At 46.6% G+C, this 20027-nt stretch overlaps 1 protein-coding gene across 1 annotated transcript in view; it reads left to right on the plus strand.

Annotated features, from left to right (window-relative positions):
- The window catches only part of LOC148341766 (uncharacterized), a 121852-nt gene extending 113297 nt beyond the window's left edge, over positions 1-8555 (plus strand). The window contains exons 4-6 of the mRNA XM_088287951.1: positions 1447-2410; positions 7312-7654; positions 7834-8555. Of these exons, the coding sequence (XP_088144077.1) occupies positions 1447-2410; positions 7312-7654; positions 7834-8555 (2029 nt within the window). The remainder of the gene's footprint in view (positions 1-1446; positions 2411-7311; positions 7655-7833) is intronic.
- The last annotated feature ends 11472 nt before the right edge of the window (positions 8556-20027 follow it).

Consider the following 20027-nt stretch of genomic DNA (forward strand, 5'->3'; position numbering starts at 1 on the left):
GAGGGGATGACTGCTTGAGCCAGGGAGCGGTTGAAGATCCTGCAGAAAACATGTGCCAGTTGGTGGGCACATGCTCTGAGGACCTTGCCTGGTATAACGTCGGGTCCAATAGCTTTCCTGGGGTCAATCGCCAGGAGCGCGCGCCTCACATCGTGTTCCTCTACAGTGAGTGGGGGGGGAGGGGTTGAGGCATGAAGTGCGGGGGGGGGTGACCGTTGGGGCGAGTCAAAGCGAGCGAAGAAGCAGTTAAGCTCCTCTGCCAGCGATGCACTCGGGTCTACAGAGGTTGTGCTGCTGCCTCGGAAGTTGGTGATGCTCCGTAGACCCTGCCACACCTCCCGTGGTCTGTTGCTGGCAAGGTGGGACTCCAGCCTCCTCTTGTAGTTTGCCTTGGCTAGCTTGATGCCTTTGCTCAGGTCAGCACGAGCCACCCTGTACTGGGCTTTGTCGCCTGACCTGAAGGCAGCGTCACGGGCCTTGAGGAGAGAGCGAACCCTGCTGGACATCCAGGGCTTCGCATTTGGGAAGGTCCGTATAGTCCTGTGTAGGGACACAGTTTCCATGCAGAACTTGATGTAGTCCAGTACACAATGTGTGTAGACATCAAGGTCCTGATGATCAAAGAGGTCCTAGTTTGTGTCTTGAAAGCAGTCCTGTAATTCACTCATGGCGTCATCACGCCAGGTTTTCACAGTCTTTGTGGTGGGCCTGAATCTGCGCCTGAGAGGGGTGTACGCAGGTGCGAGCTGCGAGGACAGGTGGTCTGACTGGCCGAGGGGGGCGAGTGGGAGGGCTCTGTATGCGTGTTGATGTTCGAGTACACATGGTCGAGAGTGTTGTCTCCCCTCGTCGGGCACTTGACATGCTGGTGAAACTCTGGGAGTACAGTCTTTAAATTGGCCTTATTAAGAGCTGCATCCATATGCGATCATCCAGAAATCAAGTGCCCGTTGCTACGACCACTCTGGAGTGTTTACATAGCCTCGGAGTGCTACGCCGACAAGACCCAGCGGCCTACGGAGCAGCGGAGCAGAGAGGCAAGCGTAGGCGATGTGACCGGAGGAGGAAGCGGGGTTGTCGGGCTGGCCTAACAGCTAGGCTAAAGGCTAAACCCTTCAAAACGCCTCTCCCATCCATTTTTCTCTCCAACGTTCGCTCTCTGGACAATAAACTGGACCATCTACAACTGGAGCTAACATCGAACCGCGAGATGACGAACTGCTGCGCTATAATTCTGACGGAGACATGGTTAAACTCATCAATCCCGGCTGACGCTGTTAGCATTGGGGGGCTAACTGCATTCCGTGCTGACAGGAGTGGCGAACTCACCGGTAAGAACAGAGGAGGCGGACTATGCATTTATACCAATAACAACTGGTGTAAAAATGCTAGGATAATCTCGAATCACTGCTCACGGGACATTGAGCTTTTGACGGTGATCTGCAGACCCTTCTACCTCCCCAGGGAGTTTACCGCTACTATCGTTACTGCTGTGTACGTGCCCCCCAGCGCTAATACAAAGGAGGCAATGGACGTTCTCTACCGAACTGTGAGTGAACTGCAGCATGCTTACACTGGAGGCATTTTCATTGTTGCTGGAGACTTTAACCAGGCCAACATGAAAACAGTTCTCCCGCATTTCTACCAGCATGTGGACTTTGCTACAAGAGGAAGGAACACATTGGACTTGGCCTACACAAATATCAAAGGAGCATACAGAGCAGCCCCCCGCCCCCACCTTGGCTCATCAGACCACCTTTCTGTTAAGCTAATTCCTGCATACAAGCCCCTGCTGACCAGAGAAAAACCTACAGTGAAGCAGGTGAGGGTGTGGACTGAGGGGGCAATGGAGGCACTACAGGACTGCTTTGAATGCACAGACTGGGTCATGTTTAAATCGGCTGCCACCTACAACAACAAAATAAACATAGATGAGTATGCCATGTCTGTGTCAGCCTACATCAGTAAATGCGCAGAGGACGTCAGCAACACCAAAACCATCTGCAGCCGTGCCAATCAGAAGCCCTGGATGACTGCTGAGATACGCAAATTGCTAAAGGCACGGAACCTTGCCTTTAAATCTGGTGATGAGGAGGCACTGAGATCAGCGAGGGCCAACCTGAACCGTGCTATCAGACTAGCAAAGCGATCTCACAGTAAAAAAATCCAGGACTTTTTCCTCAGCACAACCAACACCAGGGATATGTGGAAAGGCATTCAGGCCATCACCAGCTACAAGCCAACCACCCCCCCAGTGGGGGACACTGGCATGGACTTCCTGAATGACCTCAACAACTTCTTTGGGAGGTTTGAGGCACAAAATGGCACCCCTGCAGTGAAAGCGGTTCCACATGAGGACGAAAGAGCACTCCTCCTGGACTCAACTGACGTGAGGAAGACCCTGAAAAGGGTCAACACACGGAAGGCTCCAGGCCCTGACAACATTCCAGGGCGGGTCCTTAGGGAGTGCGCCGATCAGCTGGCTTGTGTCCTAACAGACATTTTCAACACCTCGCTAGACCAAGCCACGGTACCATCATGCTTCAAGATTGCCACCATCATCCCAGTGCCAAAGAAACCCCAGATCTCATCATTGAACGACTACGGGCCCGTTGCACTGACTCCTGCCATAATGAAGTGCTTTGAGAGGCTGGTTAAGGAGCACATCACCTCCAGTCTCCCCTCCTCACTTGACCCCTTTCTCCTCGTACAGTCTGGGGCTCTGTCCCTCTCAGCACAGTTCTGCGCGTCACAGTATCCAACAGAAGACGATGCCCCCCGAGTTGCCCAGGATCATTTATCCATTTCAACAAACAAAGCAAAGACATCCTCCTACTCTCCTATTTGCTATGTGTCATCTGCAACTAACTTTAGCTTTCTCTTATTGGTTGTCTTCCCCGCAGGATGGCGTGTCAGCTCTTCCCATGTGCGCGCCAAGGCAGTTGTTTGTGCTCAACTGCCAATGAGCCACTGGATCTGTTATTCTGCTTTTGCGGTCGACCGTTTTACCAATCTCACACAACAGCGCCTTGATGTCTGGAACATTCTGCGTCAGCACACCCAGTTCTCAGCAGTGCAGCTCGTCCTGTACAAAACATCTGCCACCTATGCATTTCACACAGCCTGTCCTGACCTTTTATTGTACGTTGAATTAATGCCCAGTCAGTAAATATCTTTATTGCATTAAACTGAATACATTTAACTTGTAGTCAATCGTATAAAATCCTTTAAAGTCAAATGTATCAAATCCTTTACTATGCTAGCGGATTAGCAGGAAGCCAGAAAAACAGATGCACGTCTTGAACCGTGTTCGACAGGAAACCGTTTAGCTCGCATTTAACAGAAGTGTGACCCAAACGTGTTGTAAACTGAAACAGTTCGAACAACAGGAAGTGTGTGGACGGGTGTGATAAAGTCAAAGTGTTCATGTTTTTCCATTCTTTATGAGTTTGCATATTCAAATTGATTTTGTTACAGGCCCCAGTTTGGCAGGCGTGTTGACAGATAATCCTGCAAATGCAGGAAAAATGATGAGAACGGAGATCAGTTGTTGCTTTTTCAACGGATCTTGTCAGAATCGCGAACTCACAGGTACTACGACACAACGCCACTTTACTGCAGCCTGTTGTGAAGATACAATCACATCGCTGGTACTGTGCTGTTCCTTTACTGCCCTCCGCTGTCGAAACACGCACATGTTTCAAATCAACCTGGAAAATGGATTTCCCTTCACATCAACCATCCCAAATGAACCAAACTGTGACCACATATTTCGTGGGTCACACTTTGCTGTGCTTCAATAAAACGCTGCACAGGAGTGGGAAAGCTTTTCTCTGGACCTTCTCACTCAGAGGTTTGGCGGACCACTCCTCGCAAGTGACAAAGACAATCTTGGCTGGTTGATTCAGTTGTACAGTCAGAAGGCTAGTCCGGTTGTTTTGCAGAAACTTCTTTGACAGTTCCCAAATATGAACTTGAAAAACGTATTCAACTTAACTGCCTTTGAGAGAAACTGAGACGATTTGCGTTTCTCTTTCTTGTTCTTTTTATAGTTCAACTTCTAGTTCAGTTTTTCACCTTTTCACACAGCGTAATGAAGGCCAGTTGACCAAGTGGAACAAGTGATTTTATTGATTGTGGAAGGCACCGATTTCATAAGCACCATTTCTTCTGACACCTTTTCCATTAAGTACGATGAAAAAGACAACTGAAAAGCATAATGTTAAAAAATGTTGTTCCAGGCAAAGGCAATTTTATTCATAATGTTTGATGTAAACACCAAAACAAATCATCATCACTCAGACACATTGCTTCTTCTGACACTGATCACATTGGCTTAGTGTCAATAAAAGAGGTTTGCAAAATTAAATTTATATTTTATTCAAAATCACATTTACATCTTACCACAAAGAGTCAGTTCCTTCAGTTTTTTTGTCTTTTTTTTAAGCTTGAACGATCGCTGCAATTCTCACCAGCACAATTGTGTCTCTCAGCATTCTGTTTAGTGGAGAATTTTTTAGCACAAACGCTGCAACTGAATGGCTTTTCTCCACTGTGTGTTCTTGTGTGGATTGTTAAATTTTCCTTTCGAGAGAAACATTTACCACAAACCAAGCAGGAAAAAGGCTTTTCTCCACTGTGTGTTCTTGTGTGGCTTGTTAACTGTGAATTTTGAGAGAAGCTTTTACCACAAACTGAGCAAGTAAAAGGTTTTTCTCCAGTGTGTGTTCTTGCGTGTTCTGTTAAATTTGCCTTTTGAGAGAAGCATTTTCCACAAACTGAGCAAGAAAAAGGGTTTTCTCTACTATGTATTCTTGTGTGACTTGTTAAATTTGACTTAAAAGAGAAGCTTTTGCCACAAACTGAGCAGGAAAAAGGTTTTTCACCACTGTTTGTTCTTGTGTGAATTATTAAATGAGACCTTCGAGAGAAACTCTTGCCACAAACTGAGCAGGAAAAAGGTTTTTCACCACTGTGTGTTCTTGTGTGCCTTGTTAAATGACACTTTACAGAAAAGCTTTTGCCACAAACCGAGCAAGCAAAAGGTTTTTCACCACTGTGTGTTCTGGAGTGATTTACTAAATTAGACTTTTGAGAGAAACTTTTTCCGCAAACTGAGCAGGAAAAAGGTTTTTCACCACTGTGTATTCTTCTATGTGTTGTTAAATCTGGCTTTTGAGAGAAACTCTTGCCACAAACTGAGCAGGAAAAAGTTTTTTTCTCCACTGTGTGTTCTTATGTGCCATTTTAAAGAGAATTTTGAAGTTAATGATTTCCCACAGTGAGAACATACCCAACTGTCAGTGTGACATGCCCTTTCACCTTTGGCTTGCCAATCATCAGCATCATCATCATTAGTATCATTATCGTCATGAGCATCTGATAATGTGTCCTCATTATGTGCTTGTGATGGCGCCCAGTGGTCGCCGTCACCTTCTGTTGTCACGTGATGACTTGAACTGCTGCTTGTAGGCTCCGCCCCTCTTTTGTCCTCACTCTCATCCTTGTTTTCAACTTCAGTCTTTATAGGGACAAAGTTCAGTGGTGACTTGTTGATCTCCTCCTCCTCCTTTTTGATGTGAGTCAAGTCTGGCTCCTCTTTCACAGAACGGAGATCGTTTTCACTGACGTCTGTAGGACACAGAAAGACAAATTTGGTTTGGTGAAGTCAAAGCTCATGCGGCGACTTTGTCTTATATTGTTTCTATCGTGCTACCTTGACTTGTGTCTGCTGCACACGGACCAATGCTTGGATGTGGTGAAACTATGCACATGTGCACAAAACTGTGCAGGGCCACCGGAGGTTCATTGACCGAGCCAGTACAAAGTTCATAAATAAGACGAATACGAACTTGATTTTTTAAAAAACGTAATAATTTGTGTTTTACTCACGAACATTGATCAACCTCCATTGATCTTATTGCCGCAGTGTGCAGTTTTTAGAGTCAGGTTGAATCATTCCATAAGGAATTGCTTCAACAAGATATGTCAGAGTGTTTGTCAAAAACGAGACAAGCCTTCATAAATGAATCACCCAGCCAAGATTGTCTTTGTCACTTGCAAGGAGCAGTCCGCCAAAGAGAAAAGCGTTCCCGCTCCTGTGCGGCGTTTTATTGAAGCACAGCAAAGCAATTTGAATATGCAAACTCATAAAGAATGGAAAAACATGAACACTTTGACTTCCGGTTCCGGCGCCGCGCGAGTGGCTGCCTGTTTACAGCAGCGTGGCTCACTATTGAGCCTTTTTCGTGTGTTTTTTCCCTTTACCCTTTTTTATTTTATTTTTACCTCACCTCAGCAATGGACATCCAACTTGCGGTGGTTTTACTGCTGTTGGGGGCTGTTTTTTGCGCGATCGTGTCCGGAGACGAAACTCGGAGCTACGGATCGATCGTGTACACAAGAGATCAGCTGTTAGCACTCCGTGCTAACCCCGCGTGTGCTCCCGGAGCGAGACCCGATATTCCCCGCGAGCTGAGGAGGAAGAGACGGGGATGCCGTGCGGGGGCTAAACGCCAGGCAAGGAGGAGACGATATCACCCCGTCCTCCCGTCCGTTATTATGGGGAATGTTCGATCCCTCCCCAACAAAATGGACGAGCTAACAGCGCTAACCCGGCACGAGAGGATTGTCCGGGAGGCTAGCTTGCTGGTGTTCACGGAGTCGTGGCTAACAGAGCTAACGCCGGACGCCGTCGTGGAATTGGACGGCTTCCAAATACTACGCGCGGACAGGACACTGGAGAGCGGTAAGAGAAAGGGGGGAGGGCTGGCTGTGTTTGTTAATGATAGATGGTGTAACCCTGGGCACATAACTGTTAAGGATCAACTTTGCAGTCGGGACATTGAGCTGATCGCTGTTAGCATGCGTCCGCTCTATTTACCGCGAGAGTTCAGTCATGTGATCGCGGTGGCGGCGTACGTGCCTCCCTCTGCTAACGGTGAGACAGCCTGTGATGTACTGAATGCAGCTGTGAGCAGGCTACAAACACAGCACCCAAATGCCTTGTTCCTTATCTCTGGTGACTTCAATCATGCTTCTCCTTCCTCCTCTCTGCCTTCATTCACACAATATGTAACATGCCAAACCAGAGACAATAAAATATTGGACCTCTTCTATGCCAACACCAAGGAGGCGTACACATCACTGACCCTCCCCTCGCTGGGCACAGATGATCACAACTTGGTTGCTCTCCTGCCTGTGTACAAACCTCTCGTCCGCAGGCAGCCAGCTGTGACAGGCACAGTTCAGAGATGGTCCGGAGAAGCCGAGGAGCCCTTGAAGGACTGTTTCAACACAACTGTGTGGGAGGTATTCAGCGAAGCTCACGGTGAGGACATTAATGGTCTAACAGACACAGTTACAGACTATATTAACTTCTGCATGGAGAACACCATTCCCACCAGGACTGTAAGATGTTTCTCCAACAACAAACCCTGGATCACACAGGACATTAAAGCTCTCCTGAAGGAGAAAAAGAGGGCTTTTGCGTCAGGTGACAAGGACGAGCTGAAGAGAGTGCAGCGTCAGCTGAGAAGGAGGATCCGAGAGGGGAAAAAGTCCTACAGGATGCGGATGGAAGAACAACTGCAGCGGAACAATGCCAGGGATGTCTGGAGGGGCCTGAAGACCATCTCAGGCCACGGACAAGCAGGTCAGACCCAGAAGGGTGGGGGGGGCTTCAGTGGGCAAATGAGTTTAACCTATTTTTCAATAGGTTTGATCAAATGTCTGACCCCGCTCAGGCTTCCCTGATGCAGCCCCCACCCACCCCTCCTGCCACTGCGAACAAGACCCTCTGTCCCCCTCTCTCGCCCCTCTCTCTCTCCACAGGCTCCAGTTCCCAGCCTCATCAGACAACCACCACTTCCTCCTGCTCAGCCTTGTTCCTCACAACATCTCAGGTGAAGAACCAGATGAGGAAGATGAAGGCGAGGAAGGCAGCAGGCCCAGATGGGATCAGCTCCCAGCTCCTCAAATCCTGCGCAGACCAGCTGTGTGGAATCGTCCAGCACATGTTCAACCTGAGCTTGAAGCTGGGCAGAGTCCCCCAGCTGTGGAAAACATCCTGCCTGGTTCCGGTTCCAAAGACACCCCATCCGAAGGAGCTCAACAACTTCAGACCAGTGGCGCTGACGTCTCATCTGATGAAGACCCTGGAGAGACTGGTCCTCGTCCATCTGCGCCCCCTGGTCAGCTCCTCAATGGACCCACTCCAGTTTGCATACCAGCCTGGCATCAGTGTGGATGATGCTATCATCTACCTGCTCCACACTTCATTCTCCCACCTGGAGAAGGCGGGGGGCACGGTGAGGATCATGTTCTTTGATTTCTCAAGTGCTTTCAACACCATCCAGCCCGCCTTATTGGGAGACAAGCTGGAGCAGGCGGGAGTGGCCCACCACCTCATCACATGGATCCACGACTACCTCACAAACCGGCCACAGTACGTGAGGACACAGGGCTGTGTGTCTGACGTGCTCCTCTGCAGCACGGGAGCGCCGCAGGGAACTGTTCTGGCTCCCTTCCTGTTCACCCTCTACACCTCGGACTAGAAATACAATTCCACAACCTGTCACCTGCAGAAGTTCTCTGATGACTCCGCGATTGTCGGCCTCATCACGGACGGTGACGATCGGGAGTACAGAGGGGTTACGCAGGGGTTCGTGGACTGGTGTCAGCAGAACCGCCTCCAAATCAACGCTGGGAAATCCAAAGAGCTGGTGGTGGATTTCCGCAAGCGTCGGCACTCTCCACCTGCACCAGTGAATATCCAGGGAACAGACGTTGAGAGGGTCTCAACTTACAAGTACCTGGGTGTTCATCTGAACAATAAACTGGACTGGAGCGACAACACAGACGCTCTCTATAGGAAGGGTCAGAGCAGACTCTTCCTACTCAGGCGGCTGAGGTCCTTTGGCGTTCGGGGAACACTCCTCAGGAACTTCTATGACTCTGTGGTTTCATCAGTCATCTTCTATGGAGTGGTCTCCTGGGCAGGAGGCATTTCGGGCCGGGACAAAAAGAGACTGGACAAACTAGTGAGGAGGGCCAGCTCTGTCCTGGGCTGCTCCCTGGACTCTGTGGGGGGCAGGAGGATGACGGCAAAACTGTCATCAATGCTGGACAAACCAGCCCACCCACTCAATGACACTCTGAGAACACTTTACAGCTCCTTCAGTGACAGACTTTTACACCCTCGCTGTACCAAAGAGAGATTTCGCCGCTCCTTCCTGCCGACTGCTGTCAGACTTTTTAACAAGAACATTGGGTCAGGCCTACAAACAGGAGGGCATTAGTGCAATTGTGCAGTCCTAGGATGCAATATTAACTACTACTGTACTTTCAGCCAAGGGTGTACTTAAACAACGACCAATGATGTATTTTGTTTACCATTACAGTATTCTTATTACAATACTTCTATCACTGTAGTATTTCTACCACTGCAGGATGTTCACTATTACAGTACTTTTATCATTGCAGTACTTTTACTATTACAGTACTTTTATCATTGCAGTATTTTCTATCATTGCAGTACTTTCCTGTCATTTCAGTACTCTCACCATTACAGTACTTTTATCATTGTAATATCTTTATCATTGCAGTATTTTCAATCATTCAGTAGTTTTTATCATTACAGTGTTTCCCCCTCTGTATAATGGACAGGCATTAGGAGTGTTTCCTTACACTAGATACGTTTATACTGTGTATATTTGCATGCTTTTTATGAATGTCTGCTGCTAATGTTACACATTAACGGCTACATTACGCCGCCGACTCTGTGTGATCTATATCTTTGCTGCTGTAACACTTCAAATTTCCCCATTGTGGGACTAATAAAGGACATCTTTATCTTTATTTACTGAGTTCCTATTAGGGCTGGGCGATAAACCGAAAATTTACCGTTACCGAAATTTATTAGAATGACCGACATCATTTTGCCCATGTCGGTAAATTCGGTGTCTAAAAAAAAAAAAAAAAAAAGTCTTTTCTGTCTGCGGCGATGCTCATGCCCCTTTAAGACGGCTCCAGCGCGTGTAGTCACGTGACTCCTCCCTTCTGAACAAGAATGTAAACAAGACGAGTTCGTAGCTGGCGATTCAAATCCTGAAGCGGCTGACACGGCTGCGGACGAAGGAACGTTAGTTGAAATTGTTCCTGTCGCACTTGTCCCGAAAATAAAGTGGACATCTGTCGTTTGGAAATGTTTTGGGTTCCATTAAGACGATGTTTAAGCAAAAAAACATGAACTACAAAGTGCATCGTAAGCACCTGAAACAGCGCGTCCAACCTTTTCTTTTTCACCACCCACAACACAACCATGCTGTTGACTTGGAGCTTGTGCTAAAAGTTCAAAGTGAGGAGCAAGTTTGGACAAGTGACAACAGCCCATAACGGAGGCGACACCATACGAGAGAACGTCTCAGAGGTGGACGCGATAGCCGAGCACATAGCTAAAGATAGAGCTCCTCTTGTTACAATGGAGCGGACAGGATTCAAACGCCTCATGAAAGTAGCCGACAAGAGGTACGAAAATATTTGTTGCAAACAGCACTTCCGACATGGACAACATCGGGACGGGAGCGGAGACATGTCGAGCATTTTGCATCCACATCCGACTTGTGGTCGAGTCGCAACATGGATCCCTGTTTGAGCCCGACTGTGCATTACATAGACGACAAGTGGCGACTGCGCACCGGAGTACTCGAGACGGCACATTTTCCTAATGAAGCACACTTGTTTATTTGGCACTGGCATTCCATTGACATTTTTTTCCATTTTATTTAGCATTTTGTTTACAGGCGACTAGCGCCTTTGCACCTGGCATTATTTAGATTGTTTACACGATACCTTTACACAAATCTAGGCCTTTGCAAATGGAATTACAGCATCTCGGCACAATATATTTACATAAAAAGATTTTGTGAGAGGTACCCTTTTTCTCCTGTTCTTTGTGACATTGTTCAAGTCACGCAAAGCAAGCTAGTTTGAATGTTTATTCAAATGATTTTTGTACTTCTATTTTTCATTGAAAGTAATGCGCACCAGTTGGTCAATAAAAAAAGCAGTTAATATGCATTTCCTGCATTTATTTTGATTTTGGTCCTCAGGGGGAATTTATCGCGCATTTATCGTTATCGAGGTAAAACTGCCTAATTTATCGCGATATTGATTTTAGGTCATATCGCCCAGCCCTAGTTCCTATCATATTTTTTTCATTTATTTATTTTTTCTAAATACTTTTTCTAATGTTCTTTCATAGTGCGGTTACTTTGACACATTTTAATGTCTTAATCATTATAGAGGCCTCTTGTTTAAACAATAATTGAAACTAACACAGGGACATTTTCCATGACCAATCAGCCAGCAGACCCACACGCACAAGCTCTCTTTAACGACCCCAAAAGCCCCGACCGCTTGGACACAGGCGCACAACACCCATTGTGAGTAAAAGCATCTCACCGAAAGTTCAGCCGGCCAGCTGTTGAACGCCTGCGCCCCAGCACCTTGAGACCCTCAATGGAGCAAAATGCAAAAAATGTGGTATATTTTGTTGTTGATGTGTGGGTCTGGCTCAGCTTCCCTCCGGACAAGTCGCCGAGCATGGCAGAATTGGTGATGGAAAAAGATTCTCTGACACAGTCATTTTGGTTAGAAAGAGATTTTATTCTCGTCACATGCTGATGTCAAAAGAAGTCTCCCCAAAAAGAAAAAAGGGAAAGGTGTCCCCTCTCTCCGGCCTTCCCTTCTTATCGGGAATGGCCACACCAGACATGAATATGCAAGGTTTGTATTACGATTGCTGGCATTATTTTAAACACTTACGGGACAGAAGGTCAATTATTTAATTTAGCCGGTTCATATTTACTGAATATGTTAAACATTGATTAAACAAAAAGCATTTATCAAATGAATGTAGAAGTACAGTGCATCGATAAGATTGACTGGGATTGTAGTCATGGTGTTCACTGATGCATTCATATGCTACATTTATACGACTTAGTTAAAATGTAAGACCTCAAAATTGCACACATAGTATTTTCACGACCCACACTCTCATTCAGAACAAACAGATTCAGTCTGCTCAGGTCAAACTGATGACAAACCAGATAGCACTTCATGGACAAATACGACAAAACACATTCTCCACATAGGCCATAGAAGATACAAACATCAAGTTGGGCAGGGGAGGAAGTCACAGGGACACTGTCAAGAACACCAAAAACATAATTTGATCTGTGAAAACATACACCACACAATCTGGACACTGACGAGATTACAGGGGAATGAGAGACGGAGAGACTGCCGCCTGCCTGAGAAGGTCAGCCTTGGACGTGGACTGGGGAGGGAGCAAGGACGACCGATTCAACCTACATGACCCTTGACATAAAAAACCTCCTAGAAAATGTGAGGCTGGGCTGAGATCAGCGCGCCATTTTTCGATTGTACTCGTCTGAGTTCAGTTTCTCGTCAGATTAAGAAAAAGTCGCCAAGATATCTGTCTTTGTACGATTCCCTGAACTCCAGAAATCGAAGAAACTAAAATATCGCAACCCTAATCAGCTGTTGTTGAGTCTTTATTTGGCCCTTTTCTTCTTGAGTACAAAAAACGAACACGCATTGGAGTAAGTTTGGCTTTGAAGATTCATTCACTAAATGTTTCTCATTTTCTCGGTGGCTCAACTCCAACAGTGGACAAACTTAATTTATTTCACACCATTTAAAAACCGGAATATGTAAAATGTTAAAAAATCAGTTCAAATTTTAAACTGGGGAAAAAAACATGGAGTTTACCCCCCACTAATGGTTATTCTTTGGCATCCATTTTCTGCACTGATTTCATTTGGCATAAACAAATGTTCAGCAAACCGGCAAGTAAAAGGCAATATTTAAAAATAAAGCGGCAATAACCTTGGACGCATTTCCCCAAACAACTTAATGTTGTGATGCATATTTCTAACGATAGAAAGTCGTTCTTTACAAAGCAAATGAGAGTAAAACGTGTACAAACCTGCTTTGTGTGGCACAACACGAAGCTGCTTGTAACCTTCGCCCAGCAGTTGAAGATGTTGCTCGTTCTCTTCTTTTATTCCACAAAGTTCTTCTTTGCACCTGGATGTCGTTCTAGCACACATTTTCAAATGATAATTCCAAAAAATCCGCACTTGGTCTTTGCTTGGCGATAACTCGTGTGCTTCTCTTTGTTCGACGAGATGAAAGAAAGTCCCACTGAAAGGATTTCCTGTTCCTCACGAAAGCGGAAGAACAGGCCACACCCCGCTGTGATTTGATTGGCTGCTGGCTTTGTGGAGCACTGTCACCAACTCACCGACAGATGTCACCATTTGCGATGCAAATCATCGTTATCTTCTAAACATAGAGAAAAACCCAAGATGCACATGAACAAACATATTAGTTCCCAAATATGAACTTGAGAGATGTATTGAATTTTACTTTTGTTGCTGGTTTTATTTATACATCTGACACCATGTTGTTGGTTGGATAGTATTCCAAATGTATTTCTCTATTATTAACAGTTGACATGATGAAGTGAAACTTTATGTCAACATGTTTGCCTTTTTACAGGGTTTTTCGCCAGCGACATGGTTGCGAATTTTAAATTAAAATACATCACTGTTTTATTCTCTAAATGTTAGAGTCTTAAAAAATGTTTTCAGTGTTTATAACTTAACTAACTTAAATATTTCATTATTCGTTTCAGTATTCATTAAACTACGGTGATTCATTATTTATTTCAAGATTCATTGAACTGTTTTAGTAATAATTTAGTATTCAATGTTTACTCGTTACTGTAGTTACTTTTTCAATATTTGTGTCACTATTTTGTTCAATCTTAATATTAATATTAATAAGGCTTTGGCCTTACAGCAAGCAAACCAACTTGGTGTCAGGCCTCAACCGCAGAGAGAAGAAAAATGGTCGTGGAGGAGGTGCGCCGCCAGGAAGAGGCTGAAAGGTCTGCAAAGGCTGTCTCGCTTGCCAAGCAGGGACAGTGGATGAGGTGGGAAGGCCTGGAGAAAAGAAAGCTTGGCTGGAGGGATCTCTGGGAGATGGAAGCTAGCAACATCAGCTTCATCATCAGAGCTACCAATGACTTGCTCCCATCCCCAAAAAACCTCCACCAGTGGTATGGCGAAGATCCAACCTGTGCCCTCTGCCCAACACCAGCAACTCTCAAACACATCCTGACTGGTTGTAAGACCAGCCTCACACAAGGCCGCTATACCTGGAGGCACAACCAGGTTCTCAAGAGCTTGGCAGCAGTGCTTGAAAGCAAGAGAATTACCATCAACTCCTTGCCCTTAAGAGCCACCACTACCATTACAGCACCAAAATTTGTCAGAGAGGGACAGAAAAAGCCCCACCATCCTTTTCTCAAGACAGAAGTTGGTCAGCTAACCAAAGGCCCGGGATTGGAAGATGCTGGTCGACATAGGTCAGCAACTAATCTTCCCAGCAGAGATTGCAGCCACCACCCTAAGGTCAGACTTAGTGCTGTGGTCCCCTTCACTGAAGGCTGTCTACATTGCAGAGCTGACAGTCCCGTGGGAAAATGCAGTTGAAGAGGCCTATGAGCGTAAGAAGTTGCGCTACACTGAACTGGCGGCGGACGCACAACAACGAGGGTGGAAAGCCAAGGTCTATCCCGTCGAAGTTGGATGCAGAGGGTTTGTGGCCTCATCAACCATCAAGCTGCTGAAAGACCTGGGCATCCATGGACAGGCTCTGCGGCACACAGTCAGATCACTCTCGAAAGCGGCTGAAAGAGGCAGCCAGTGGATCTGGATGAAGAGGAAGGACACCTCATGGGCTCATAGATCAGCAAAATGACCCCCGCACCCCCTCCCCATCCCACCACTAATCTCCGTCATCCCACTTGAGTACCCAGGGCAGAACCATCCACCACAGTTGATTGGGCATGGGGCACAAGCGCGGGCGTGATCAACCCGCCGCTGGCCACCATCGATGAGGGTGTCTAGTGATAAAGGCCGAAACACCCAGTGATTTGATGGAACACTACTGACGATGTGTCCCAAATTGACATCTCTCCCATCCCAACCATGAGACACAAGCCCCATGCCACTCTCAACAGCAAGCCTAACCTCATGCGAATACCATCTATCGGCACAATGGACAGTTTACCATCACGTGCAGTGTTTTATGATTCGATATATATATATATATATATATATATATTTTTATATATATATATATATATATATATATATATATATATATATATATATTTTTATATATATATATATATATATATATATAATTTTTGGGGGACGAAGAAATATATTTCAGAAATACGTGATTAAAGCGTGACATCATCAGAAGGCGCGAGGGCCACCGAAAAACCCTTTTTTATCTCATCTTTTGGCGGATCATATCAAATATAACGAACTAAGTGGTATCAACATTTTAGGCTCAGAGCTGACTATCACTCAGTTAGCAGACACGGGGAGGACATGCAAACTCCACAAAAGATGGCCGAAGCCGGGATCGAACCCGATAAGCTCCGGCCATCTTGTGTGGAGTTTGCATGTCCTCCCCGTGCCTGCGTGGGTTTCCTCCGGGTACTCCGGTTTCCTCCCACATTCGAAAAACATGCATGGCATGCCGATTGAACACTGTAAATTGCCCCTAGGTATGAGTGTGAGCGCGGATGGTTGTTCGTCTCTGTGTGCCCTGCAATTGGCTGGCAACCAGTTCAGGGTGTCCCCCGCCTACTGCCCGAAGATAGCTGGGATAGGCTCCAGCACTACCCCCACCACCCCCACCCCCGCGACCCTAGTGAGGAGAAGCGGTTCAGAAGATGGATGGATATATATATATATATATATATATATATATATATCTGTATATATATATATATATATATATATATAGATATATATTTAAAGACTGTACTCCCAGAGTTTCACCAGCATGTCAAGTGCCCGACGAGGGGAGACAACACTCTCGACCATGTGTACTCGAACATCAAGCACGCATACAGAGCCCTCCCACTCGCCCCCCTCGGCCAGTCAGACCACCTGTCCTTGCAGCTCGCACCTGCGTACACCCCTCTCAGGCGCAGATTCAGGCCTACCACAAAGACTGTGAAAACCTGGCGTGACGACGCCATGAGTGAATTACAGGACTGCTTTCATGACACAAACTGGGACCTCTTTGATCATCAGGACCTTGATGTCTACACGCATTGTGTACTGGACTACATCAAGTTCTGCATGGAAACTGTGTCCCAACAAAAGACTATACGGACCTTCCCAAATGCGAAGCCCTGGATGTCCAGCAGGGTTCGCGCTCTCCTCAAGGCCCGGGACGCTGCCTTCAGGTCAGGCGACAAAGCCCAGTACAGGGTGGCCCGTGCTGACCTGAGCAAAGGCATCAAGCTAGCCAAGGCAACCTACAAGGGGAGGCTGGAGGCCCACCTTGCCAGTAACAGACCACGGGAGGTGTGGCAGGGTCTACGGAGCATCACCAACTTCCGTGGCAGCAGCACGACCTCTGTAGACCCGAGTGCATCGCTGGCAGAGGAGCTTAACTGCTTCTTCGCTCGCTTTGACTCGCCCCAACCGTCACACCCCCGCACTTCAAGCTCCAACTCCCCCCCACTCATCGTAGAGGAACACGATGTGAGGCGCGCGCTCCTGGCGGTCAACCCCAGGAAAGCTACTGGACCCGACGGAATACCAGGCAAGGTCCTCAGAGCATGTGCCCACCAACTGTCACATGTTTTCTGCAGGATCTTCAACCGCTCCCTGGCTCAGGCAGTCATCCCCTCCTGCTTGAAAACTTCCACCATTATTCCTGTCCCCAAAAAGTCACCAGCCGTCCACCTGAATGACTACCGTCCTGTTGCTCTCACACCAGTCATTATGAAGTGCTTCGAGAGGCTGGTTCTCCAGCACATCAGGGACTGCCTTCCTCCCACTCTGGACCCCTACCAGTTTGCATACCGGGCTAACAGATCCACTGAGGACGCCATCGACACTGCTCTGCATGTTGTACTGGGCCACCTGGAACAACAGCAGAGCTATGCAAGGATGCTCTTTGTGGACTACAGCTCGGCATTCAACACGATCATCCCAGACATCCTCGTCGCCAAACTGGACACTCTCGGCCTCCCTGCCCTCACACGCATCTGGATTAAGGACTTTCTGACCAACAGACCCCAGACTGTGTTGCTCGGCCCCTACACGTCCTCCACCCTCATGCTGAGCACCGGTTCCCCCCAAGGATGCGTGCTGAGCCCTCTCCTGTACGCCCTCTACACCTACGACTGCAGCCCGGCCCACGGCAACAACACCATCGTCAAGTTTGCTGACGACACGACAGTGGTCAGTCTGATCTCGGAAGGTGACGAGACAGCCTACAGAGAGGAGGTAAAGAGACTGACAACTTGGTGCAAGGACAACAGACTGCACCTTAACTCTGCTAAAACAAAGGAGATTGTCGTCGACTTCAGGAGGAACAAGACGCTGCCACCCCCCCTCTGCATCGAAGGCGTGTGTGTAGAGAGGGTCCACACGTTCAAGTTCCTGGGAGTACAGATCTCCGATGACCTTTCTTGGAGTCACAACACCACAGCAGTGGTAAAGAAGGTCCGCCAACGTCTGCACTTCCTGAGAGTCCTCAGGAAATTCAACCTGGACAGGAAGCTGCTGCTGGCCTTCTACCACTCGTCCATCGAGAGCCTGCTGACGTACTGTGTCTCCACCTGGTACAGCGGCTGCACTGAGGCGGACAGAGTGAGGCTCCAGAGGACGGTCAAAACAGAGCAAAGGATTATTGGCTGCCCTCTCCCCTCACTGTCGGACATCAACACCGCCCGGTGCCTCAGAAGGGCTCTCAACATCGTCAAAGACAATACCCACCCAAACTCACACCTGTTCGACCTGTTGCCCTCTGGCAGGCGCTACAGATGCATCAAATCAAGGACCAATAGACTGAGAAACAGTTTCTTTCCGAGAGCCATCTCCATACTGAACTCTCACACACACACGAGACCACCCTAACCTCGCAAAACAGCATTGTGATGTGTTTCTATATGCCCTATTCAGTACTGAATTCCATTGCACTGTCTTATTTATTTATCTAATTTATATATTGTCTGTATTATTGTTGTATTGCACTGGAGAGGGGAGCCCTCTAATCTCGTTGCACACTTGAGTACAATGACAATAAAGGGATTTCTATTCTTTCTATTCTATTCTATATATATATATACATATATATATATATATATAAGTGGTGTCAGAAAAACGTGTTTAATCCAACACCCCTCTTTAACGGCGTCAATATTTTTAACGAGCGATTACGACCCATCTTGGCCTAATAAACAAAGTAGTCCTATGACGTAGCACTGACGCTTGCGAGACGGGAAAAAAAACATCAAGCACGCGAAATTTAGGACACGCCTGCATGGGCTTGCTGTGGGGATTTTTCGCCGGTTTATAGAACTAAAAGCATCATGGCGATTGGTAAAAATGACGCAAATTCAATTCTGAACGGCAATTTTTTTTTTAACTTACCTCATGGTGTCATTGATAAGAGCAAAGTCATTTATGTGTATTGCCATCGTGAACTGAACTCCTATCGCAGCACGTCCAGTTTAAAATACCATTTGATTGCCAAGTACACCGCTGATGCCAATTCTCCAGCCCCTTGTCAAACCCAGGCATCCATGGATAATTTGCAACTGAAACCGATGGATGGATCAACTAAATTGAGACTCACCAAAGCCATAGCGAAGTCGGTGGCCACTGCGTGTAAGCATCGTGGAGGACGAAGGTCTGTCTGAAATACTTCGCATTGCGTCTATCGATATCTTCATTGTAACCCTCATTCAAGATTTGCAGGAAGCGGGGAAGGCGGAAGCGGTCGCGCTCGCGCTCATCGTCAGGAGAACGTGATGATGTGACCTCATTATGTGCTTGTGACCCCCAGTGGTCTTCATCACCCTGTGATAACTTCAGCTGCTGCTTGGAGGCTCCGCCCCTTTGGCGCCCTTTGTTGTCCTCACTCTCACCCTTGTTTTCATCTTCAGTCTTTATAGGGACACAATTCAGTGGTGACTTGTTGATCTCCTCCTCCTCCTTTTTTATGTGAGTCAAGTCTGGCTCCTCTTTCACAGAACAGAGATAGTAGGATAGTAGGACACAAAAAGACAAAACACACATTTGGTTTGGTCAAGTCAAACCTCAGGCGGTGACTTAATTGTTTCTACACTGCTACCTTGACTTGTGCCTGCCTCACATAGAGCAATGCGTGCCACCCGGATTTGGACCGGTCCATGGGGTAGGGGGGAATTTCACCAAATTAAACCTCCCTTTCATAGCAGCACGGCAGTGATAATCGAGCATTTAAATACATAAACACCCAAAAAAGGCCAAAAAATGGACAAAGCTGCATAAGGGTGATTTTTTTTTTTTTTTTTTTTTACATATGCTTTAGGAATGTTTATATTTGAGAACGGTGTTTTTTTTGTGTCCACTGTGTGAAGGTTCATTTGTTCTGACATACCTTATGATTCTAGGATCTGGTTTTTAGGAGATGTTGATATGATTCATGTGGATTGTCACAAATGTAATTTGTTAGCCAGCACTGCTGGGAAAAAAATAGTACTCGTCAATTGGAAGTGTGAGAAGTCACCATCACAGAGTCACAGGTTGAATGAACTTTCTTCTTATTGTACGGCAGAAAATATTTTGTTTGGAGTTCGGAGGAAGCCCACAATCTTTGGAAAAATCTGGGGAAATTTCCTTTACATTATGCCAACGTTGTCTCCTACCGGGTAGCATTTCTGTACTTGACAGGGGTTGTTCAAATATTTTTGGTTTAGCGGTAATGTAGCATAATATTTATTTATTTATATTTTTCATCTTGACCCTTAGTTGGATTTTTATACTTGCAAAAAAGATGTTTGATTGGTTTGTGTGTATGCTGTTTTGATGTTAATAAAAGCTAAATAAAAAAAAGGCATTTTCCTCTAACAA

The sequence above is a fragment of the Idiotropiscis lumnitzeri genome, chromosome 2 (assembly GCF_059441095.1).
Source record: "Idiotropiscis lumnitzeri isolate Australia: NSW breed Sydney's pygmy pipehorse chromosome 2, RoL_Ilum_1.0, whole genome shotgun sequence".
NCBI lineage: Eukaryota > Metazoa > Chordata > Actinopteri > Syngnathiformes > Syngnathidae > Idiotropiscis > Idiotropiscis lumnitzeri.